At 39.2% G+C, this 26,881-nt stretch overlaps 1 protein-coding gene across 2 annotated transcripts in view; it reads left to right on the top strand.

The window, feature by feature from the left end:
- The first annotated feature begins 12,364 nt into the window (after positions 1 to 12,364).
- The window catches only part of HIKESHI (heat shock protein nuclear import factor hikeshi), a 36,235-nt gene continuing 21,718 nt past the window's right edge, over positions 12,365 to 26,881 (top strand). Inside the window, exons 1-2 of one of the 2 annotated variants that reach the window (XM_040255510.1) lie at positions 12,365 to 12,635; positions 14,763 to 15,000. In XM_040255510.1, the coding sequence (XP_040111444.1) occupies positions 12,606 to 12,635; positions 14,763 to 15,000 (268 nt within the window). In that variant the 5' untranslated portion in view covers positions 12,365 to 12,605. The remainder of the gene's footprint in view (positions 12,636 to 14,762; positions 15,001 to 26,881) is intronic. The other variant, XM_040255511.1, reaches the window with a different exon arrangement.

Genomic DNA, 26,881 nt, shown 5'->3' with positions numbered 1-26,881 from the left:
TTAGTTTTGACATATTTTGACTATGTTAGAAGAGGCTTTTAGCTATCCACACGTCCTTTCTTTTCTCGCATCTTTCTAAAAAATTAATTTACTGAAGCATAGTTGATTTACAATGTTAATTTCTGTTGTATAGTGAAGTGATTCGTATTCATATTATTTTTCCATTGTTCTCCCATCTTCTTAACATTGTCTAGTTAACCCACATTTGGAGTTTTTATTAAGATAGTGGTGACAGGTTAAATAATGCTCTCTCCAAATAGCCAGGTCCTAATCCCTAATCCTAAATAGTCATGACCTGTGAATGTTACTTTATTTGGCAAAAGAGATTTTGCCAATGTGATTAAATTAAGGATCTTGAGATGGGGAGATTATTCTGAATTATTTCACTGGACGTTAAATGCCATCACAAGTATCTTTTTAAAAGGGAAGCAGAGTGATATCTGACAGAAGAGGCAATGTGAGGACTGAAGCAAGAAGCCCCTCTGCTGACTCTAAAGATGAAGAAAGCCAAGAACTCAGCTCTAGGATCTGGAAGAGGCAAGAGAACAGATTCTCCCCTAGAGCCTCTGGATGACAACTACAGTCTCGGTGACAACTTGTTTTCAGCCAAGGGAGATTGATTTCAGCCTTCTGACCTCTGGAACAGTAAGAGAATGTGTGCTGCTTTAAGCCACCAAATGTGTGACATTTTGTTACAGCAGCCATACAGAACAAATACATTCACGTAAATATTGTTGGGTGCTAAGTCATTTTATTGGCGCTGGCCTAGAGAACTGCCTCTTTTTCAGCTTTACTTTGAATATCTGACTTAGGCTAAGGTTTCCTCCATCCACCAGCTCCAGGAAACACCTCTCTGTATAACTTTTCATGTTGTCAGACATGTCAAATAATTGATTCATTTTTTTTCTAACTGAAAAAAAAAAAAAATCCCTCTCAAGAAGTTCCTGAATTGGGTGCTCCGGGCATTATCTACTGGGACTATTTTGCCATCACTTTTGAAATTCTTTTTATCCTTCTCCCTAGTGGAATCTCTAGTGTTCTGAATCTAGATCTCGTCTGACGTCTTTCTCTTTATTGTTTCTTCCCTTGTTTGGGAGGAGCACATCCAGTAACTTAGTGAGAAAAAGATATATGGGAGGCTTTTTTTTTTTTTGATTTTGCAGGTCTGAAAATATCTTTAGTCTGTCCTTGCATGCATTTTCAGTCGGCTCAGTCATGTCTGGCTGTTTGTGACCACGTGGACCATTGCCTGGCAGGCTCCTCTGTCCATCTAATATTTCAGGCAAAAATGCTGGAGTGGGTTGCCATTTCCTTCTCCAGGGCATCTTTCCTGGCCAGGGATGGAACCCGGAGCTCCTGTGTCTCCTGCATTATCAGGTCGATTCTTTACCACTGTGCCACCTGGGGAGCCCAGTCTGTCCTATACTTGGATTATAACTTTGGATGAATATTGAATTCAATATAGGAAATAATTTGCACTCAGAATAATGAAAGCATTTTTATCTTTTAGCTTTCAGGGTTGCTACACAGAGGTCAGTTCACTTTGGCCTGCAATCATTGTATATAATTTTTTATTTTAGTTTCATGGAATCTCTGTTTAGCTCTATGTTCTGAAATTTCATGAGGCTGAGCCTTGGTGTGGGTTCTGTTTATATTGGTAGGTATTCAGTGAGCCTTTTTCCTTCTGGAGAGTCATATCCTACAGCTCTGGGATCTTAATAAATAGTATTTATTTGATAATTTACTGCCCAGTGTTTTTTTATTCTTTCAGGAATTCCCACTGTCAAATAGTGAGCCTCCTATACTGATCTTCTAATTAGATCATTTCTCTTTTTATTTCCATTTCTTTTGTTTGCCTCTCTTCTCTTGAAAAGTCCCTTGACCTTATTTTACAAACTTCTAAAATCTAAACACTGTCTTTTTAGCCCTAGTGTTTTTAAGTTCTATGGGGTTCTTTCTTGTTCTCTGATTTTCCTCTTTTATAACATTCAGTTTTTATTTCAGTGACACAGTCTGTTTCTCTCTCTGGATAATACCTGCAGGGTTTTATTAAGTTTTTTTTGCTATTTGCGCTATTTTGTTTCTACTGAAACTGCTCCCCTGCTCCCACTGCCCCAAATATTAATTTACCTTGGTCTTTCTCTTTCATGATAGGGAATTTCCTCATATGTGTGTTGATCCTTAGAGGCATGTTCTATTTATTTATAAATAAAAAATGTGGGGAGGCTGTTTACTGGAATGTTTCACTATTTTTAGGCAGTCTGTCAATTTTGTCATTTTAGATTTCAAGATAGCTGTGTCTCTGGGGTATTCAGTTTTTCCTGAGAAAGATGCTTCAGTCTCCTACCTGGAGAATATGAGCCTTGATGTCAGTATTGTAGAGTCAGGCAGGGGGAGACCTTCATGGAATCCAGGACTAACTGGATAGTCCACTCCAGGACGAACTACTTGCTTATAGGTACCTTTACATGAGGTTTTTGTTATTTTAATACTATCGTAAATGGTACTGATTTAAAAAATAGTTTTATTGAAATATAATTCACATACTATACAATTCATCTATTTAAGATGTATAATTCAGGGAGTTCTCTGGCGGGCCAGAGGTTAAGACTCAACATTTTCACTGCCACGGGCTCAAGTTTAATCCCTGGACGGGGAACTAAGATTTCACAAGCAGAGTAATGGGGTCAGAAACAAAAAACAGATCCATTTTATCCAACAAACAGTGGTTTAATAAAGAGGAGTTTCTTTAAAAGAAAAAAAGTATAATTCAATGGTCTTTAGTATATTCACAGATATATGCAAAAATCACTAGTGTCGATTTTATTAACAGATCATTTTCATCACCTCAAGAAGTCCAGGGGAGGGTGAACAGGGCAGTTGTTCAACAGGCACAGTGTTCTAGTTTTGCGAGATGAGAAAATTCTACAGATCTGCTGCAGGGCAAGGTTGTCAGTTAATACTACTGTTGCTGCTGCTACTGCTAAGTCACTTCAGTCGTGTCCAACTCTGTGCGACCCCGTAGACGGCAGCCCACCAGGCTCCCCCGTCCCTGGGATTCTCCAGGCAAGAACACTGGAGTGGGTTGCCTGCTGAGGGCCAGCGTGAGGAACTCCGCCCATGGCAAAGGTCATGAGGAAGGAGGCTTGGCATACGCAAAGGCGTGATCAAGCCTCAGGAAACCCCCTGTTCCCGAGCATGTACCCCCAAACCAGAGTCTATTTTATGCTCTCACCTACACCTCTGACTTTACGGGGGGCTCTCCCCCATAACCATTTCTCTCAGAGAAGGAGTTAACTTTCAGCTCCAAGTCAATAAAAATTCCTGGGCATGACAAGAGTGTTTCAGCTTACGGACTCCTCTGAAGGTTATCTAGCCCGCCTGTATATGTTCGTCCTGTATAGGCCACATGTGATTGTTTACAGCCTCCCAATCTGAGAGGCACGAGGTGTTTTAGACTTACTAAAGGCAAATTCTTTTGGGCAGTTAGAAATTATTAGTATAGTGGGTTGGTTAGGAATTATATTGGTGAAGGGTTTTTCATTTGTTGTGCCAATAATTGCTGCTAATTCCCTGCCCTAGGTGGGACAAGGATGTTTTCGGTCAAACCTCTCTGCTGACAGACTAGCTTGTGTGACAGGATTATCCATACTCCTGCCACATGATTGTTTACTACCTCTTAACCATAAACAGCACAGAGAGTTTTGGAGTATTTTGAAAGTCTTAATTAGCATAGGGCTTTTCTCATTGTTGAGTCAATGATTGCCGCCAGGCCTCCATATCCTTAGGCACCTGGGAATATATTAATGACTGTATTTGGAATATAGAAAAGGAAATATAGTAGTTTTTAAGGTTAGCAATACTAGACTTTTTGAGTTAATGAATTTTCTCTTTTGTAATAGATCACTGTACTTTGTTCTAAATCACTGTGTCCTTGCTATGTAAAAATGTAACTTTATCACTATCTTAAGACTAAATAGATCTTAAGGGGAACATTGGTGAAAAGATTTTCATTTGTTGGGCTGATGTTTGCTGCTAAATCTCCATATTCCTTGCCCTTATAATGAATATAACTAACATATAGGAGAAATAAGTATTAACCTTTAAGATTAATCATGTTAACCTTGGGTTAAATAAATTCCTTTCTTGATTGTAACTCACTACACCCTCACCCTATAGGAATGTAACTTTATTTGGAGGGTGGTGCCTGGTTTAAGAAAAAACACCCTTGGAAAAAATAAGTTTTTTGGTTATCAGAAAGAAAGGATCATAAAATGTCAGCAGGTCTCACTCATGGCCAGAAGATGATGTAATATCCCTAAGACCTTTTTTTTTTATACATTTATGTGAAGTACCTGATTTTGATAAAGGTCAGGACTGCTGACCCCCGCGTGACTCTATTCATCCCTACGTGTAACAAAAGGTATATAAGCAAACCCCAAAATAAAGAAATCGGATCAGTTTCCGGAAAGACTGACTCCCCCATGTCGTTTCTTTCTTGCTCCCGTTTCTCTGGCTGAATTTCCATCTAGATTCAGCCTCCTTTTCTCCACTAATTCTCCTACTACACTATCCATTTCTAATCTCTCTATATATCTGTAATTAAATATGTATTTTTCCAAGGACGCCGATGCCGTCCCCACCTTCAAATTCCCTGGATCCACCGGGGCTGGACCCCAGCAGTTGCCATTTCCTTCTCCAGTGCATGGAAGTGAAAAGTGAAAGTGAAGTCGCTCAGTTGTGTCCGACTCTTAGCGACCCCATGGACTGCAGCCTTCCAAGCTCCTCCATCCGTGGGATTTTCCAGGCAAGAGTACTGGAGTGGGGTGCCATTGCCTTCTCCGAATACTACTGTACTGTACGCTTAAAAATAGTTACGACTGTTTCCTGGTGACACAGAGGATAAAGCGTCTGCCTGCAATGCCAGAGACCTGGGTTCGATCTCCAGGTCAGAAAAATCCCCTGGAGAAGGGCATGGCAACCCACTCCAGTCCTCTTGCCAGGAATATTCCACGGACGGAGGAACCTGCTAAGATTTCCAGTCCATGGGATCACAAAGAGTTGCACACTACTGAGCAACAAACCCATAAGGCTTAGCTATTCGCAACCATCTCCACATCCACACCTACCCCAGCCAAAAGGAATTGCTAATATACTGTCTTTGTAGATTTCTCTACATACTTCGTATGGGTGGAATCACATTTACTATATGAATAATTTTCCGTTGTACAACATACCACATTCTGCTTATCTGTTTAGTCATTGGTCGACATTTGTTTTTACCTTTTGGGTATCATGAATAATGTTGCTATAAGCATTCACATACAAGTTATTGTGTAAACATCTGTTTTCACTTCTCTTGAGTATACACCTAGGAGCAGAATTACAGGTTATATGGTGGCTCTATGTTTAATCATTTGAGGAACTGCAATCTGTTTCCTAAAGCAGCTGCACCATTTCACATTCCCACTAGCAGTGTATAAGGGTTCCAGATCTGTGCTTCTGACTTTCTGATTCTAGACTTTCAGAGTGTGTGAAGTGTATCTCCTGTGGTTTTTATTTGCATTACTCTAATTACGAGTGGAGTCCAGCATCTTTTCATATGCTCACTGGCCATTTGTATATCTTCTTGGAGAAATGTCTATTCAGATGTCTATAGCGAATTGAATAGAGTCCCCCCACCCCACCCCTGAATATATGTCAGTCTGGTAACAGTGAATGTGATCTTTTTGGAACTATGGTCTTTGCAGATGTAATCAATTTAAGTTAAGGCCATACTGGATTAGGGAGGATTCTAAATATAATGAATGAGGTCTGTATAAGAAGAGACACAAAGACACAGAAGGAGAAACACAATATGAAATGGAGGCAGAGTTTGGAATGAAGGGTCTTAAATCAAGGAATGCCCAGGACTAGTGGCAACTACTTGGGCTTTGTTTAAAGCTCAGTAGGTAGAGTCTACCTGCAACGCAGGAGACCTGGATTTGATTCCTGGGTCGGGGGGATCCCCTGGAGAAGGAAATGGCAACCTACTCCAGTATTCTTGCCTGGAGAATCCTGAGGACAGAGGAGCCTGGCAGGCTACAGTTCCTGGGGTTGCAAGAGTCAGACAAGACTTAGCGACTAAACTACAACCACCACTGCTGGCAACCACTAGAAGTTAGAAGAGAGGCGTGGAACTGATTCTTCCTCAAGCCTCCACAGGGCATGTGGCTCTCTTGACACCCATCATGACTTTTAGACACCAGAATTATAAGAGAATACATTTCTGTTGCTTTAAGTTACCTATCTTGTGGTAATATTTTATGGCAGCCATAGAAAATTAATACAAGATCCTTTGTCCATTTAAAAATTGGGTTGTATTTTTAAACTGTAAAAGTCCTTTATCTGATCTAGATACAAGTCCCTTATCAGATATACAGTTTGCAAATACTTTCTCCAATTCTGTGGTGGTTGTTTCACATTTTTGATGATTTCCTTGGAAGCACCAGAGTTTTAATTTTTTAAATTAACTTAATTTTTATGAAATTCAGATGATCTATTTCTTTGGCTTTTTGCTCTTACTTTTGGTGTTATATCTAAGAATTCTTTGCCAAACCCAAATTAATGAAGATTTACCCCTGTTTTCTTCAAAGAGTTTGATAGTTTTAGTTTTTACATTTAGATCTTTGATCTATTTTGAGTTAATTTTTAAATATGGCATTAGCAAAGGGTTCAATTTCATTATTTTGCATGTGACTGTCCAGTTGTGCCAGAATCTTTGTTGAAAAGACCTTTCCTTCCCCAACAGAATGATCTTGGCATTTCTGTTGAAAATCAGTGGACCACAGACAAAACTGTTTATTTCTGGATGCTCAATTCTATTCCATTGTTTAACACACTGATTTTTGTCCCAATACTGCACTGTCTCCATTATCATTGTTTTGCCAAAACTTATGAAATTGGAAAGTGTTAATTCTCCTTGCTCAGATGCTCAGTCGTGTCTGACTCTTTGCGACCCCATGGACTATAACCCACCAGGCTCCTCTCTCCATGAGATTCTCCAGGCAAGAATACTGGAGTGGGTTGCCATTTTCTTCTCCAGGGATCTTCCTGACACAGAGATCAAGCCTGCATATCTTATGTCTCCTGAATTGGCAGGTGGATTCTTTACCATTATTGCCATCTAGAAAGCCATTAATCTTCCTAGTTTGTTCTTTTTTCAAGATAGTTCAGGCTATTCTGGGTCTCTTGCAATTTTTTATAAATTTTAGAATCAAATTGCTAACTTCTAAAAAAATAGCTGAGATTCTGATAGAGACTGCATTGAATCTATAGACCAATTTAGGGAATATTGCCATTTTAATAATATTAAGTCTGCAGATCCATGAAAATGGGATGTTTCCATTTACTTAGATATTTAATTTCTTATTTTGTTTTTTAGATAGCTTCTGGAATGTGTTACTCTTTTTGATGCTAGTGTAAGTGGAACTGTCTTATTTTTATGTTTGGATTGTTCATTGCAAGTGTTTATAAATATTGAATTTTGTATATTGATCTTATATCTTACAACTTTGTTTAACTTGCTTGTTACATCTAATTGTTTTTTAGTAGATTCCTTAGGATTTTCTATGTACAAAATCATGTCATAAATCGAGGTAATTTTATTTCTTAATTCCCAGTCTGGATGCCTTTTATTTCTTTTTCTTGCCTCATTGCTTTAGCTAGAGCCTCCAATACAGTGTTGAACAGACATGGCTGGAGAAGCCATCTTTGTTTTGTTCCTGATCTTTGGAGGAAAGCATTCAACATTAACCATTAAGTATGATGTTAGCTGTGGGATTTCAAGCTCTTTATCGGCTTGAGGAAGCTGTCCTTTATTCCTAAAAGTTTTATGAATTTTTATTTTAATCATGAAAGGGTTTCGGATTGTTTCATAAATTTTTAAAGTCACCCTATATGGATGACTTAGTAAGAGTTACCCCTCTCTGCATGGATGATATAGAAAAAGGCACTCCCACATCCTCCAACTGGATGTTTTGGAAAGCCACCTCCACTCTGGGTGGCAATCTTACATTAGTGTGAGCTAAGTGGTCCTCTTTCATGGGATACTCTATTTCAAGACCTAATCTGTACAAGGCAGCCTTGCCCCACAATCTTTTTTTTTCCCCAGTATCTGGTTTCCTAGTGCCTGGGGCCTCTCTGATTCAATTTATTCCAGAGATTTCATACCAATGGCTGAGGTGTTGAAGAGGGTCAGATATAAAACCCGATGTCGATTTTAAGCAATCTATGTGTTTCAGTCTACTGCCTTACCATTGCCTTCTGTGGCCTTTGGTATCTACAGTTCCCGAACTTCTTTGGTATTTATTATCTTTCTCTATAGGTACTTGAGTTTGACCTTTTGCTTTGCTAAGTTACTTGTCTTTCCACTGATATCTTTGTGACTTGGAGTTACACATATCTCTTAGTTCAATCAGAATTCAATGTCCTCATTCTAGAAGTATGGAAACCTATCACCTAAAAAGATAAATTACCTCATCCCTAGGCTAGTTAATGGAAAAGGTAAAACCAGAATTCAGTTCCCGACTCCCTGGCCAACACTCAATTATGATTTGTTCTTAGTCCACAGAAGCACATGTAGTCTGAAAGCTGGTAGGTACCTTTGAGGTTCTAGATCAGTTTTCCCAAGTTTTCTATGAATCTCCTTAACAATATAAGTGGATATCAGCATTGGTTAAAATATAAATGTGAATGGGAGAATTCACATGAATATCCCATGCCTGCCTATTCATATCTCAGAGAGTTCTGGTTATTGGAAAGATTTTTTTTTTCCTCTGAAACACTTTTCTTCACTTCCATACACTGCATCTACTTCTGCTCTCTTTAGTTACCAAGGACTGTTGTATTTAAAAAACAAGGGATTTCCCTGGTGGTCTAGTGGTTAAGACTCAGTGCCTCTATTCTAGGGGGCATGGCTTCCACCCCTGCTGCAGGAACTAAAATACCCACAGGCTGCGCAGTTGTGACCCAAAACATAACAAATGAAAATAAGATAGTATGGTGAACAGAAGGCTGATTTTCATAGTCTGGAGAAAGGATACTGAACTCATTGTCTCTAATTCTTTGTCCAACCTAGAAGTAGACAGTTCATTAGCAAAATGGAGAAAAAGCTCAAATCCCAGATAACAAAGGTTGGGCCAATTAACAAACAGCAACTGTGGTTTACAAAAATATAACTAGTTCTCAATCAATTAGATAAGATTGGCATGTAAGAGAAGGAATGACTAATTACAGGTGAGTCATAGAAAGGTTTCTGAAGAAAATATTTGAGCCAATTGGAAGGGTCCGTAAGAAATTTCCAAGGAAGTATTATAAAACAAGTTGCATAAGCACATAAAGGTTAAAAACTGCAAGTGGTTAAGAGAAGCAAAATGCACAGAACACATAGTCACAGTATGTAAAAGAAAAAACCTGGCTTTCCTCCCATGCTGCTTCTTTACTTTCACACTACAACCACACTGTTTTTCCTACATCAGGCAATTCTGTGACACCAGCCCAGTCCTACCATTCAACCCAATCCTGACTCACCTGGAGATAGCATCAAATCCCACAGGTTAAGGGCTCAGCCCCTCAGTACCCCCCTTCAGATGCCAATCACAAGTAGTTATTCCCAGGTTACCCACAACTTCTGTCCAACATGGCTACAAAAAACACAAAAACGGTTTCCATACCTTCCTCCCCTTGAATTTGATTATTGACTGGAACAACTCACAGAACTCAGGGAAACACTTACTTATGTTTACCAATTTACTAACAGTTATGATAAAGGATAAAGATGAATGGCCAGGTGAATAGATGCCTAAGGCAAGGTTTGGGGAGTACAGGATCTTCTGTCCTGGTGGAGTTGGGGTATAGCATCCTGGTACATGGACATATTCATCAACCTGGAAGTTCTCCAAACACCATACTACTGGAATTTTGTGGAGGCTTCCTCATGTCAGCATGATCCATTAATTCTATTTCCAAACCCTCTCCCCTTTCTATAGAATGGGGGGAGGGGCTGAAAATTCCCAGCTTCTAATCAGGCTTCATGTTTCTGGTGATGAACCATCATCTAGGAGCCACCCAGGAACCTACCCAGAGTCCTTCATTAGAAAAAAAGATGCTCCTAGCACTCATTACTTGGGAATTATAGGTGCCCTGTGTAGGAAACAGAAAGCAGAGACCAATATATTGATTTATTATTTCAAAGGGTACAAGATGGATATTAATACATGAAAAATTAAGAAAAGTAATAACTGATTCTGGATGTGGTACTAGAGAAGACTCTTTAGAGTCCCTTGGACTGCAAGGAGATCAAACTAGTCAATCCTAAAGGAAATCAACCCTGAATATTCATTGGAAGGACTGATGCTGAAGCTGAAGCTCCAGTACTTTGGCCACCTGATGCAAAGAGCTGATTTATTGGAAAAGACCCTGATGCTGGAAAATACTGAGGGCCGGAGAAGGGGGTGACAGAGGATGAGGTGGTTGGATGGCATCACCCACTCAAGGAACATGGGTTTGAACAAACACTGCAAGATAGTGAAAGGCAGCGAAACATGGCATGCTGCAGTTCATGGGACTGCAAAGAGTCAGACACAACTTGGCAACTGAACAACAACAAATAATCTGGCTACTACTCTACTACTTTACATGTAATAACCTTTATAAGAACCTTATTACTATCACATTCTATACCTGGTGAAAAGGAGGAAAAGGTAGTGTTAGGTTAGCTGGCCTAAGATTATAAACTAATTAATGACAGAGATGGGCTCTGAGTCCAGACAGTTTATCTGCCTGTCATGAAATAGTCTCATATGAATGGCCTTCTTATTCTGAAGATTCTGGGACTTCTTAGGTAGAAAGCTGGAGACACTGGTAGAAAGATCCTCTTCTATCTATTAATCTTTGGCTTGGCTATTCAAAGGAGTATCTGGACAAAGATACATGGTCCAGGTCTATGGTGCTGGAGTGGAGACCAGAGGACTACTGTTCCAAAAACTCTGAGCCTCCACATACAACCTGGGATAGACTTGGTGGTGCCTGGTGGACTAAGCTCAGATATTTCAAGTTGAGCAGAGACCTTTGCAACGGGGATATTTTATTTTCCTATCAGAGAGGAAGGGAACTGAAGCTGTGAAACGCAGGAACAGTATTGGGGGCAGTCAGTACTTGACACCAGTTCTTCTGGCTATGAACCTTTTCTGCAAATGCACAGACAAAACAAAACAAAACAAGACATTTTACAACAAAACAGCCTTTAGCTAAGTACTGCCAAGTTCTAAGGGCTTAAATTCATTTAACCCTCACAGCAACCCTAGGAGACAGACACAATTATTCTTATTTTACAAAGATGCCATTAAAGTACAAGGATTATTACTATACAACTTGCTTACAATTTTTTTTTTACAGCAAATAAATGGAGGAGCCAAGTGAAGTTGTAAAGAATTACAATAAAATTGTCAGTAAGTTCAAAACAGCTGATTAAAACCCAGTAATTTTCGGCTAACATATAGCAGAAAGATTTATCAAGAGGTTGCCAACAATGGTCCTTCTAGTCAAAGCTATGGTTTTCCAGTAATCATGTATGGATGTGAGAGTTAGACTATAAAGAAAGCTGAGCCCCGAAGAATCGATGCTTTTGAACTGTGGTGTTGGAGAAGACTCTCGAGAGTCCCTTGGATTGCAAGGAGATCCAACCAGTCCATCCTAAAGGAAATCAGTCTTGAATATTCATTGGAAGGACTGATGCTGAAGCTGAAACTCCAATACTTTGGCCGCTTGATGAGAAGAACTGACGCATTGGAAAAGACCCTGATGCTGGGAAAGAATGAAGGTGGGAGAAGGGGATGACACAGGATGAGATGGTTGGATGGCATCACCGACTCGATGGACCTGAGTTTGTGTAAGCTCCGGGAGTTGGTGATGGACAGGGAGTCCTGATGTGCTGCAGTCTATGGGGTGGCAAAGAGTCGGACACAACTGAGCAACTGAACTGACTGACTGATAGCAGAAACTCGGATTTGAATCAGGACTTGGATTTAAACTCCATCCCTGAGTACTGTGTGAAGATTTGGGGCTGGTCACTCTGGGCAATTTCCTCGCCCACAAAATGCAGATAATAATAACCAACTCACACGGTTTTTGTAAAGATCCAGGGAAATGATTGTAAAAGCGCAATGTAATCGCTGAAATGTTATACAAAAGTGAGCAACACCTCCAGCCTGCTTTGCAACCGGTCATTTGAGTGCGGACTACCAATCCGAAGGGCAAATCCTCCGCTCTCCCTTCCTGGAAGCCCACGCAGGGCTTTCCGGGACTTGTAGTCTTAGCTGGAAACGGCCCACCTGCCTAACGCCCCGGAAGTACTCGTCGCCTGAGAGGCGCGCTGGTTAGGAAGCGGGGGTCAGAGGTCGCGGAGGCAGAAGGCGTTCCTGCCTCTCGTCTCGTCACTATGTAGTGGAGGTGCAGGAGGCCTACTCCACGTTCTGGAAGGTTCTTGGGCTCGACCACGGCAGTAGCCCCAGAACTTTTAGTCCTCGGCCTCGGGTCCCTGCCGGCCGAGCGGAGTCGCCGCCGCCATGTTCGGCTGCTTGGTGGCGGGGAGGCTGGTGAGGAAAGGGTCGGATGGTCTTAGGAAGGGGGCGACACCCCAAGGGCGAGGCCACGGGGAGTGGGGGCGAGTGCGCCGGGTTCGGGGAAGACCCCTTCCGTCTGCTTTCCGGCGGAGAGCGTGAGCGTGGGGGCTGGGTTTGCGCTCTTCTTTGCCCCCAGCGCTCTTGATGGTAGTCCCAGTATTCACTGCCGCTTCGTGAGTGTGCCTTACCCTAGGCAGCGCACGCCTTTTGTTCACTGCGCTTCATCTCAGCCTTCTTCGTAGCGCTTGTTTGGCACCGCAAACTTAAGCCGTAACTCGTGAGGTGGTGCTTCTCATTTTCATTTTGCAGTATAAATACTCGCCTGAGCTCAGAAAGGGAATTCGAGGTAAATACTGGCATTTGATCTGTAGCATGTAGCCTGTAGCATGCAGCCTGTCGAAGGTTAAGATGCTCGGTCAGTGCTTAACTTCTGGGTCCCTTTGGAAGGGCTCTAATAAAAATAGGCTTAACGTAATTTGAAGTTGATTGGTAGAAATTCGTGAAACTTAATCGGGAGCCGTGCCTGTGATGACTCCAAAATGATGTGAGCAGCGAGTTTCCTTATAGGTTAAAAAAGAGATTACCCCAAAAAGAGAGAGAGAGACAGTGCCTTCCTTGATGAATTGTTAGGTAAATAAGATAAGTACCTGGAATTGTTGAGGGGGAATCTGGAGGGTGAATCTTGCTTGCCTCCGTAGAAACCATTCAGATTCATTTCAGACCTGATTCTTTTTTAACCAAGAGTTCTTTTTATGTTTTCTCCCTGCTTTGTTAAATGTTGCAGCTTCTCTGTTAAGTTTTTCATCAATTTGTTTTAAACAGTGTAGTCTGTACACAGTGTAAGGAACTAGAGAGATAAATTGGAGATGGCTATCAGAACATTTTTCTGTCCCTTAAATGGCTGAGAGGTGCCTTTTGGCGCTGGTAGTAGATAATACTGGTGAGAAGTTTGGATTGCACCTGCCCCTGATAGGAAAAATGACATGCCCACCCGCGGAACTCAGATGAATTTCATTAATGAATGACTTTTAAAATGTGTTTTTCTGAAGAATAGAAAGGCCCTATGGAATTCGTGTTGTTAACTAATTTGCAGGGAATTTAGTTACAGCACTGCCTTTGTCTATTTACCTAATACCTCATCTCTGTAATGGATATCCAGGAGGGGTTCGTTGATGGCAACATTTTTTCACAGCGTTTGACTCTTAATTCTGCAGTATTTGAACATGTTAATAGAAATAAAGGGCAGAGAGACCTAGAGTACCTCAGTACTTAACAATATTATTTTACTAAAAAGTCCATCTAATCTAAAACTAGGAAGTCAATTTTCATTCCTTGAAAACTTTTCTTAAGTAAAAGAGGTCCTTTTTTACCTCGGGTTGAGGAGTGTCACAGTACAAATTAACAGAATGTCTGGTGCTTTTGACAGAACTGACATTAAGGAATGTTTATTTTGCTTGAGGATTTGTACATACCATGATTTTACATGCCTTTAAGATTGTGTGCATGCCAAAACCCGATAAAGTTGAATTTAATACTAATATGGGCAGTTGGGTTTATGTTCTTTCTTCCTTTGTTTTATTCTCTGTATTTAAACTGAAGGTTAGTAATTTGGGGGTTACAAATATATTTTAGTGAGTAGGCAAAATGACAAATAGGGAATCTGCAAATAATGAGGATTGACAGTAACAACTTCTGGATTGCTTACTCATTTTAATTACCTGGAGTTTCTTTACCTTCAGACTAGAAGATAAGGCTTTCATGGTGTGGTGTTTTATTTTTATAACATTTTGAAGCTGTAGTGATTTATTATGTAAGTAAAGTCTTTTCTTGGGCACTTCTCAAATAATTTAGTCATGTTTTTAAAAGATTGCATTCATTAAATCATTTTCAGCCTAGATACATGTTTTTAGGTTTTCTATTAAAGTTAGCACTCTCTGGTGTATTTGGTAATTCCATAATTAGGGTATCAGATTCACCCTGTGTTAGGCATGACATGATGACAGTAGTCAACTGTATCTTTTAACAGAGCTTACAGCAACACTAAAAGGGCTTTAGTAACTTATCAAACTATTGCACTAAGGTGAGTTTCTTATTTTCTAGGTGCAAACAGCTGCACAGCAAGTGGCAGAGGATAAATTTGTTTTTGACTTGCCTGATTATGAAAATATCAACCATGTTGTGGTTTTTATGCTGGGAACAATCCCATTTCCTGAAGGAATGGGAGGCTCAGTCTACTTTTCCTATCCTGATTCAAATGGAATGCCAGTATGGCAACTCCTAGGATTTGTCACGAATGGGAAACCAAGTGCCATCTTCAAAATTTCAGGTCTTAAATCTGGTAAGAATAATATATTAAAATAGTTTCATAGTTAAACTTTTTTCTTAAATAGCATAGCATAGAATATGGCTTTTTTCACTTTTCATTATATTTTTCTGATTGTTAAGGTAATATGTAACATTGTTTAAAAAAAAAATCGGATGATATACATTTGAGAAATGGTAAGTGAAGGGACCTCATACTCTCATCCTTTGTCCCTGGAGAGAACCAGTCACTGTGATTCTTTTTATATGGTGTATACCTTTATAAAGAGATATTTTTGAACGAGAGGGTGTTTAATGAATAATGAGAGGAATCTTCTCAAATTTGTAGTATATATACATCAGTGTTTAAACAGGTAAACCGAGTAGACTTGTGTAGGAAATATGAGAGTCCTTTTTTTCTATGAAGATTTTTGAATTCTTAGATTTGATTACTCCTTCAATGTTGTGTTGGTTTTATTGACATTACAGATGCTAGATCTTAGAGGGACAAATCTTATTTACATGCTTGAGGTATTTTGTATAGAAACTGAAAATAGAACTAGGTACATTTACTCCCAATGGATGTCTAGTTCCTTTGAAAGTCTAGATGAAAAGGAACATGGAAAGTCTTAGATTATAAATATATCTTCTTCTAGAAATAGTCTATAGAGTCTAAGGAAAAGTCGCATTTTAGACAACATGTTTGGACCATTATTTAGAAGGTTGAAAAGTAGTTGTGTATGTTTGTACAAAGTCCTGAGAGAATCGGTAAAGGGAGCAACTAAGTAGGCAACCCTTAGTAGGTTGGGGAAAATTTCTGGGCGGAGGTGATAATAAACCTTTTGAGAAGATGAGTAGGTGTTTGTCAGGCCTATGAGAGGCCTATTGGGCATTCTTTTCTAGGTGGAGGTAATATGGATATAATGATAAAAGTTTGAAATCGTGGTGTGCTCAGAATGGCACAAGGCATGGGGCATAGGCTGCAGGCATGGGTCATGAAAGGCTGAAAAGCTTTTGAATCACACTGACTCATTTGAATTTAATAGGTTAGCGAGTTTTAACATGCTTTGATCATAGACCTATTGAATAGTGTCAAAAAAGTATGTGTAATATAAGCATAGTGTAAACACTAAAAAATTTGCATGTATTCTGAAGCCCATGTGTCTCTCCCTCATAAAGGCTTGTCCCTGTAGTTGTAGAGGAGCCAGTAAACAATTGAGTAGGGGAATGATAGGGTCAAATTCTGTTTTTACCTTGAGGACTATGAATAATGAACTGGAGCATTTCTGGTCAGATGATGAACTGTTAGCTGCTGTTATTTATATAGTTGAATTTCTATGAGGATAAATGGGAAATGGTAATATTTACAGCTAAACATGGTTTAGATTGACGGTAAAGACTATCCTCTAGATTTAAGAAACAGCAAATTCCTGCAGTCCTTCTGAGTGAGAGTTCTCTGAGATAATTATTCCTAATCCCTAAGGAAGTGGTTCTTAAAGCATGATTCCCTTACCAGCAGCATCAGCCTGGAAACTTGTTGGAAATGGGGATACGTGGTAGGACCCCAGACTTACCGAATCAGAAGACTTGGCTGGAGTCCAAGTTTTTCAGTAGGTGTCCTAGGTGTTTCTGTTGCCTTCTAAAGTTTGACAGTCATTGTCCTAGGACATCCACTGTACGTAGTAAATTAATGCCTCTTATAGTGTGGTATTGATTTTGAAAACTCTTTGGGAAAATTAAGAAAATGGTCTTTCTAAAATCACCCTCTGTGACTGTGCCTAAAAATAGACACTCTATAAGTAGGAAAAAATATGGACAACTTAGTACTCTGTAGTGAAATCACTGGATGGTAAATATATAGAGAAACTAATAAAGGAACCAGAGAGAGAAGACAAGTCACTTGTAACTGAACAGCAGTTAGTTTAGCAGATTTATCAACAGCATGAATGAATGTAAAAAATCTCTAGTATTTCAAAGTGCCGAGGAAAAATGACATAACCCTCATTGGTTATTGTCAGTGTACAGTGAAGGAGAAATGAATGTTTTCAGGTGGAGATGGAGAGTTTGCTACTGACAGACTGTTGCTGAAAGAACTGCCGAAGGTAGCTGAACTTTGATGGAAGGGAGCTGAATCCAGAGTGTAGAAGAGGATGAAAGACTCAAAGTTAGCAAAGAAATTGGTAAACATATAGACAAATTGGGACAGTTTGATTATATAAAACAATACAGTAAATAAATGCATAAGAATTGAAGGAGATAGTAGTCTGAGTAAGCTTTCTGAGGTCCTATTGTTTAGAAAGAGTAATAAAATTGATTCTACTTTTAAGTAGTTCTGTTAAAATTGTAAGGAAAACTTAAAAAAAGGAAAGAAAAAGAAAATGCATGGTATATTGAAAACAAAGCTGTGGGAATTATTTCATATATATCAGTTATCAAAATAAATGTAAACAGAATAAACTTACCAGAGAAAGCATGGAGACTCTGGGATGGGATTTCTCTTAAAGATAGCAAACAGATAATTATAGTGATGTTTATCAATAATGCATCTAAAACATTCTAATGCAAGGACCCCTACTTCCCTGAAGCTGTCATAGATGTGTTTAAGAAAAATGAGACTAATGCAAAAGCATTATCAAGGAATAAGAGGTTCATTCCTTAAGAATGAGATTATCACTAGGAAGACAAATATTTCTAGGAAAAGGTAAATGTCATGAATTTGTGTATAATATAAAAGATAACCTCAAATATAGAGAACTTTATAATCAGTATTTTTAACACACTTCTCAATAATTAATACATCAAGTAAATAAAATAGTAAGGAATGAAAATTTAAATAAAGAATTAACAATCTTGGGATGCTGTAGAACCCTGAAACTAATAATTAGATCATACACATTTTTTAAGTACACAGAACGTTTATGAAATTTGACCTTATAGCAAGTCATGATTGTAGCTAATGGGAGATTATCACTGTGCAGCCCACAGTGCAGTCTAATTACAAATCAAAAGATAAAGCATTGTCATGTTTAGAAATTTAAAAATATTTTAAAGTAGTTAAGTGGGTTGCAGAAGAAATAACTGTGGAAATTAAAATTATACAGTCAGTTCAGTCGCTCTGTTGTGTCCGACTCTTTGCAACCCCATGGATTGTAGCATGCCAGGCCTCTACAGAATAAAACATCACATCCCTTGTGGCTCAGCTGGTGAAGAATCCGCCTGCAATGCGAGAGACCTGGGTTCAATCCCTGGGTTGGGAAGATCCCCTGGAGAAGGGAATGGCTACCCACTCCAGTATTCTGGCCTGGAGAATTCCACAGACTGTATAGTCTATGGGGTCACAAAGAGTCGGACATAACTGGGTGAGTCCTTCTTCTTCAAGGTAATACTGAAAAGATGAACTCATAGGCTTAAATGGGTGTATTTGAAAAGAGATGGAAATGAGTGGGCTAAGTATTTAAGCAAACTAAGGAAGTAGATGCAAAAGTGGTAATGCTAAAGAACAGAAATTAATAACAGAAAGCAAAGGAACAGTGGAGGGACTTAATGAAATAAAAATTGGATCCTTTGAAAAGACAAATAATGAGCTACTGAAAGGTATATTTAGGAAAAAGAACACACAGTGTTTTTGAAAATGTGAAAATGGAGACATAACTATAACTGTAATACAGTTTAGTAAAATTTACAAGAAATTTTATGCCAGTACATTTGAGAACAGCAAAGGAACATATAAAATTGGCTATATTCTAGAAAAATACACTAAACAAAACTGACTCAAATTTAAATCATGATGAGATAAAATATCAAAAAAGAAATTAAAAATATACCTTTCCCTTCTACATACCACTCTCGGACTGAAAGGGTTAAAAAGTTCAGTTACACCTTTATGAAACAGATTGTTTATATCTTATATAAATGTGTGAGAGAATAGGAAAAGAGGTAGAGTCACCCAGTTTAGATTTTGAAGCTAATATAACCTCTTTATCAAAAGGGATGAGGAAAATATAAAAGAGGAAATTTGGCCTAAGCTAGTTTATTTATTTGGATATTTATATCTATGTACATATGAAAGTTACAAAGTAAATTCAGTAAGGTATCTTTATTTTTAAAACTTGTCATTATGGCAAATTTAAGATGTATAAAAGCACTTCAGTATTCTTGCCAGGAGAATCCCATGGACAGAGAAGCCTGGCGGATTACAGTCTGGGGGGGTGCTAAGTGTTGGATGTGATTGAGCACACACACAGTTAAGCTAACCTGCATATTTAAAGTGTACCTTTTGATCAATTTTGATATGTTTACACCTGTAAAACCATTACCACAATCAAGGTAATGAATATATCCATCACCCCTAAAAGTTTCTTAGTGCTCCTTTGTAATCCCCTCCTATCTCCCCCACTACCCCAGGAAACTACTGATCTGCTTTCTGTCACTGTAATGTTTGCATTTTCTAGACTTCTTTAAGTCAGGACAATGACTTTTTCAGTCATCCACGTTATGGAGTAACTCGCCACAATAGTAATTCATTGCTATTTATTGCTGGGTAGTTGTGTGGCATACCACCATTGTGTATCCATTCACTTGTTGATGGACATTTGGATTGTTTCAGTTTTTGGCTCATAAAAGTAAAACTGCTGTGAACATTTGTGTATGTCTGTATGGACATATGGATTCATTTCTGTTAGCCAGGTGGCTCAGTGGTAAAGAATCTGCCTGCCAGTGCCAGAGATGCAAGAGGTGCAGGTTCGATCCTTGGGTCAGGAAGATCCCTTGGAATAGGAAATGGCAACCCACTCTGATATTCTTGACTGAAGAATTCCATGGAGAGAGGAGCCTGGTGGGCTACAGTCTATGGGGTGGCAAAGAGTTGGACACAACTGAGTGTGTACACACAATACAATACAGATAAATACCTAGGAGTGGAATGACTGGATCATAGGGTACTTCTGTGCTAACCTTTTAAGAAACTGCCAGACTGTTTTGCAACATTTCAGTCTGTAGTGTTTGAAAGTTCTAGTTCATCCCTGGCCTTGCCCACACATGATCACTGTTAGGCCTTCTATTTTTTTGGGCTCCAAAATCACTGCAGATGGTGATCGCAGCCATGAAATTAAAAGACGCTTACTCCTTGGAAGGAAAGTTATGACCAACCTAGATAGCATATTAAAAAGCAGAGACATTACTTTGCCAACAAAGGTCCAGCTAGTCAAGGCTATGGTTTTTCCACTGGTCGTGTATGGATGTGAGAGTTGGACTGTGAAGAAAGCTGAGCGCTGAAGAATTGATGCTTTTGAACTGTGGTGTTGGAGAAGACTCTTGAGAGTCCCTTGGACTGCAAGGAGATCCAACCAGTCCATCCTAAAGGAGATCAGTCCTGGGTGTTCATTGGAAGGACTGATGCTGAAGCTGAAACTACAATGATTTGGCCATCTCATGAGAAGAGTTGACTCATTGGAAAAGACTCTGATGCTGGGAGGGACTGGGGCCAGGAGGAGAAGGGGACGACGGAGGATGAGATGGCTGGATGGCAGCACCCAACTCCATGGACATGAGTTTGGGTAAACTCCGGGAGTTGGTATGGACAGGGAGGCCTGGCATGCTGCGATTCATGGGGTTGCACAGGGTTGGACACTACTGAGTGACTGAACTGAACTGAACTGAATAGTTGTATAATGGTATCCTGTTAGGTTTTAAGTTTGCATTTCCTTGATGACTGGTGATATGAGCATTTTTTCAAGTGCTTATTTGCTCGCTCTCTATCTTCCTTGAAGTGTTTGTTCAAATCTGTTTTTGTCTTTTTTTAGATGGGTTTTCATATTATTGAGTTTTGAGAGTTCTGTGTATATTCTTGACACAAGTTATTTATGAGATATGAGTTGAAATTTTTTTCCTGGTTTTGGTTTATCTCTTTACAGCATAAGTTGTTTTTTCGTTTGTTTTGTTTACAGATATTTAATGATTTGTTCCTTTGCATCTTTTTAAAAGATTTACTTGATTGAAGTATAATTGATTTACATAGAGCATCATGTTTTTAATTTTGGTAAAGTTTTTCAATTTTTTCTTTTCTGGATTGTGGTTTTGGTGTTGCCTCTAAGAAATCTTTGCCTAATGTGAGGTTATAAAAATTTTTTCCTAGATGTTTTTAGTTTTAGATTTTACGTTTATATCTGGGATTCAACTTGAATAAATTTCTGTATTTAGTGGAAAGTACAGATTGAAGTTCAATTTTTTTTTTTGCAAGTGCATATCTAACCATTCCAACGCCTTTTGTTAAAAAGAGGAAGTAATGACATTTTTCTGCATTCGTCTCACTTGGGAGCTCTCAAACTGCTCCATTTTAAAGTAAAGCATAAACTAGTGAATATTTATATTTGTTTGTACAAATATGTATTGATTTAAAAAGGAAAGAGAAATGGAAATAGATACTATTATATCGTTTGTTTAAACAAATCACTAGTTGGAAAACATGCTAGAAGATTACATGGATACTGGTAAATGTTAATAGTAATAAGCAGCCTAAGGGGAGAAGCAGCTAACTTGGGGCAAGAGAGAGAGAACAGTTTTGGTTTGGGTGTGAAGAGCCTTTGGAACTTGGTGCGTGTGTGTGTGTGTGTGTCTGTGCGTGCGTGCGTGTGTGTGCGCGTGCATGTGTGTGTGCGCGTCAGGTGTGTACAGCTTTTTATGGCCCCAGGGACTGTAGCCTCCCAGGCCCCTTTGTCCATGGGATTTCCCAGGCAAGAATATAGGAGTGGGTTGCCATTTCCTACATGGTAGCAATGCCTTAAATAAAGAGGCGGGGTTTGTTTGTATAGCAATAGGCTAGTAGTCAACCGACTGTTAACCTTGGCATAGCTGGAAAATGCAGACTGACTTTGTACCCAGATTCACGCATTGCCTAAGGTTAACATTGGCCATCATCTAGTACACCAGGATCCATGGTTGGTTTTGAAGAGATACTAATTATTAATAAATGGTCGGTTGTCGTCACCTTACCCTTGCTTCTCTTTGCTCTGTGCCAGCATTTTGAGTTGGAAAGGGGTTCAGTGTCTCTTTCATTTATGATCATCACTATATTCCCTGAAGGAGATGCCTTGCGAATAGTGAAAATTGCTTTCTCCTCTCATGCTTTTATTGCCTTCGGCTATCTTTCCCCCTTTTCTCTTGTGACACACAAAAGTTTGAGGGGCAGGGGACATATATTCAGAGATCATAAAAACCCAGACATTTCCTTATTGTGCTATCTCATCCAGTCTAGAGAAAATCCAGCAATCAAAAATTAGTTAATATAATTGCTTTAACCAAAACCTTAACAATAGTAATTAGTGACATTATGATTTCTCTTGTGAAATTAAACAGTCCAAAATACAGTTCAGTTCAGTCTCTCAGTCCTGTCCGACTCTTTGCGACCCCATGAATCGCAGCACGCCGGGCCTCCCTGTCCATCACCAACTCCCGGAGTTCACTCAGATTCACGTCCATCGAGTCCGTGATGCCATCCAGCCATCTCCTCCTCGGTCGTCCCCTTCTCCTCCTGCCACCAGTCCCTCCCAGCATCAGAGTCTTTTCCAATGAGTCAACTCTTCGCATGAGGTGGCCAAAGTACTGGAGTTTCAGTTTTAGCATCATTCCTTCCAAAGAAATCCCAGGGCTGATCTCCTTCAGAATGGACTGGTAGCACAATCTGAAATTAATACCTAATCCATTTCAGGAAAATGGATTTATTTCCATTTTGATAATAAAAATAGTTCTTTTACTCTCCTGTCTTTTAAAAAATAAATTATTTCTCATCATTTCCAAAACTATAACATGGCTTTTGATAGTTTTAGTTATGAAAACAGAATGAAATTTCAAGGCAATATTTGTACTGAGTAAAGCAGAATGCTTTATTAAAGAGAAATAAAGCAACTTAAAATATATACTTAGTGATTATTATAGTTTCATTGAGTTAGACAAGGCTGTGGTCACTGTGATCAGTTTGGTTAGTTTTCTGTGATTGTGGTTTTCATTGTGTCTGCCCTCTGATGGAGAAGGATAAGAGGCTTATGGAAGCTTCCTGATGGGAGAGACTGACTGGGGGAAACTGGGTCTTGTTCTGACTGGCGGGGCCATGCTCAGTAAATCTTTAATCCAATTTTCTGTTCATGAGTGGGGCTGTGTTCCCTCCCTGTTGTTTGACTTGAGACCAAATATGGTGGAGGTGATGAAGATCATGGCGACCTCATTCAAAAGGTCCCATGCACACACTGCTGCACTCAGTGCCCCGACCCTGCAGCGGCCACCGCTGACCCACGCCTCCACCAGAGACTCCTGGACACACGGGCAAGTTTGGGGCAGTCTCTTGTGGAAAGGTCAGTCTTCATCCAATCCCAAAGAAAGGCAATGCCAAAGAATGTTCAAACTATCGCACAATTGCACTCATCTCACACACTAGCAAAGTAATGCTCAAAATTGTCCAAGCCAGTACATGAACAAGCTTCAACAGTACATGAACTGTGAACTTCCAGGTGTTCAAGCTGGATTTAGAAAAGGCAGAGGAACCAGAGGTCAAATTGCCGACATCCGTTGGATAATCGAAAAAGCAAGGAGAGTTCCAGAGAAACAACTACTTTTGCTTTACTGACTACGCCAAAACCTTTGACTGTGTGGATCACAACAAGCTGGAAAATTCTTAAAGAGATGGAAATACCAGACCACGTGACATGCCTCCTGAGAAATTTGTATGCAGGTCAAGAAGGAACAGTTAGAACTGGACATGGAACAACAGGCTGATTCCAACTGTACCGGAAAGGAGTACATCAAAGGCTGTATATTGTCACCCTGCTTATTTAACTTATTTGCAGAGTACATCATGCAGAATGCTGGGCTGGATGAAGCACAAGCTGGATTCAAGATTGCTGGGAGAAATATCAATAACCTCAGATATGCAGATGATACCACCTTTATGGCAGAAAGTGAAGAACTAAAGAGCCTCTTGATGAAAGTGAAAGAGGAGAGTGAAAAAGTTAGCTTAAAACTCAACATTCAGAAAACTAAGGTCATGGCATCAGTCCCATCACTTGGCAAATAGATGGGGAAACAATGAAAACAGTGAGAAAAGACTATTTTCTTGGGCTCCAAACTGACGGCAGACTGTGACTGCAGCCATGAAAGGAAAACACACTTGCTCCTTGGAAGAAAAGCTATGACCAACCTACACAGTATATTAAAAAGCAGAGACATTACTTTGGTCCGTCTAGTCAAGGCTATTGTTTTTCCAGTAGTCATGTATGGACGTGAGAGTTGGACGGTAAAAAAAGCTGAGCCCCAAAGAATTGATGCTTTTGAACTCTGGTATTGGAGAAGACTCTTGAGAGTCCCTTGGCCTGCAAAGAGATCCAGCCAATCTATCCTAAAGGAAATCAGTCCTGAATATTCATTGAAAGGACTGATGTTGAAGCTGAAACTCCAATACTTCGGGCACCTGATGTGAAGAACTGACTCATTTGAAAAGACCCTGACGCTAGGAAAGATTGAAGGTGGGAGGAGAAGGGGGCATCAGAGGATGAAATGGTTGGATGGCATCACTGACTAGATGGACATGAGTTTGGGTAAACTCCGGGAGTTGGTGATGGACAGGGAATCCTGGCGTGCTGCAGTTCATGGGGTCACACAGAATCAGACACGACTGAGTCACTGAACTGAACTGAGTGATTATTAGCATTAGACAAATGATAAAATGCTGTGGTGGTTCTTTGCTAGTATGTTTGGAAAAGTACTTTTTGGGTGTTTAAAATATTAGAATTCTTAATTTATGCAGAAAAGATTAGACTTTTTATATTTGGGAAATGTGTATTACTGCAATTTAAGAATAGGTGGACTTGTAATGGATTTCTCTTTTTGATGCTTTGAGATGTCTTTTATAAACTTTATTACATTGAGCAAATCTAGCTAATTAGCACAGCAGGGTGGAAGAGAGACTTACTGAAGTAACTTTAGGCAATTGTGATTGAACTGAGAATTTATTAGGGAAAATAGCAGAATTTTTTGGAGTAGGGAGGATAGTTCAAATGAAGCATATTTCATGTTAAACTTTGGTAGTGTTTGTGGTTCTCTTCTGGATGATGAACAGATTTCTTAATTTTGCATTGAAAGATTTTGGTTGGAGAAGGTGAGGAGCAGAGGGCTCTGTTGAGAGAATTTCAGTGGGTAGGGGATCTTAAAACCAGTTAATGTGAGTTTTATTTTGATAGAAGATTCTTTGTAACTCTTGGGTTCTGAAAAGGAGTTTATACAATGAATACATTTTTTAGGCTGATGCTGGAACAATCTGAGATAATGATTGAGAATTAGTATGGGACTATTAAAATGTAGAAGGGAAGGTTTGATATTAAACGAGAAGAAACTGCCCTTCTTTCTTCTTTCATGGGATCTAGAAATCCTTAAAATAGTAAATAAATAAAAGGCACAAGCTTTGGGAATACAGTTTGGTGGTTAGAAAATTGGGAAAGTTTAAATCGCTCTTGCAGTTTTTATCTTTAGATACACTGTGCTTGGTGTTTAATGTAGAAGAAACATTGAATTAAAAATTTAGTAAAAATTATGAAATACTGGGAGTATTACATAAAGAAATTGTTTGGTTTATAGGAATTATATGCAAACTCAGATCAGCACATAAAAGGGAGTATTGACAAACATAAAATTTGTGTTGAACTTAGATTTTTAAAAGTAGGTAGCTATAGGCACTATAGGTCTTTTGCTGTATTATAATTTTTAATTATTAAAAACTTGGGAAGTGTACTAGAAATTGCTTTAGACATTTCCATTAAATTACAGAAGAAAAATACTTATGTAAAAACTTTGTTGTATATCTACTTCATCCTTAGCACATACACTTCAAATTGATGACTGCTTTCGTTTAGGGTCTCCATATCTGTGTGTGAATGTTAGAAACCACTCCAAGACAGTGTTCATAGGAAGCAGATTAGTGACCTGAGATAATTGAAAATGGCTCAGTGGAAGATTAGCCTGGAGCATGAGCTTGAAGCATGACTAGATTTGGTTGGGATGGAGGTGAGAGGATGGGAAGTTGATTGCCTATGGAAGTCAGCAAAGTTATGCAAGCGGTAGTGCACACCACACCCTCAAGTGACAGTGAGCAGGAGACTTTTAAGGTAGCACGATAGACTGCTATTTGGGAAGTCTCAGATGGGGGTGCGAGTCAGGTTTACAGGTAAAGTGAAGCTCTTTTGCAATGCTTGTACCATGTGGGGTTTTCATTTTTTTTTCCTCCAGTAGGCAAGTGTTTGAGCAGGAGAATGATACTTTAAAAAATGGTGTTTTAGGCAAGTCATTGTCTGGGATGGCTTGGAAAATTTTGTTGAGATTAGAGCCAGAGCAGCCAATTAGGAAGATTTTATGATGTTGAAAGAATGAAGAAAAGGGTAACATTGAATATCTGCTCGTACAGTGCATTGTGCTACGCTTTCACGTGTATTATCTCGTTATTCTTTAACAACAACGTTTAGAGGTGGATATTATTAGCCTCTGGCTTTCAAGAGACTGGATGTCAGAGAAATTAAATATTTCAGTTAGAAATATTGTTAACTTTTAGGCAGTTTGTGTAGATGTACCTCTTTCAAACAATTGTATGTTATGCAGTACCAAAATGAATATTTAACTAATCAAAGGATTACTTACACAGTCCATGGGGTCACAAAGAGTCGGACACAACTGAGCGACTGAACTGAACTGAATCCTCATTGATGGAAATTTGGATTATTTCCATTTTTAAAAAATTGTTTATAGCAATGCTACAATAAATATTCTTACATATGTTTTTGTACATATTTCTGAGCACTGTAATTCTGTAGAAGAAACACCTACAAGTGGAACTGAATTCCTGGATTAAAATGGCCTTTTAAATAAATGTGTAGGAGGCCTGG

This window comes from Oryx dammah, unplaced genomic scaffold, assembly GCF_014754425.2.
Source record: "Oryx dammah isolate SB20612 unplaced genomic scaffold, SCBI_Odam_1.1 HiC_scaffold_15, whole genome shotgun sequence".
Taxonomy (NCBI): domain Eukaryota; kingdom Metazoa; phylum Chordata; class Mammalia; order Artiodactyla; family Bovidae; genus Oryx; species Oryx dammah.
The sequence above is the reverse complement of the archived record's forward strand: the minus strand, read 5'-3'. Positions and strand labels throughout refer to the sequence as shown.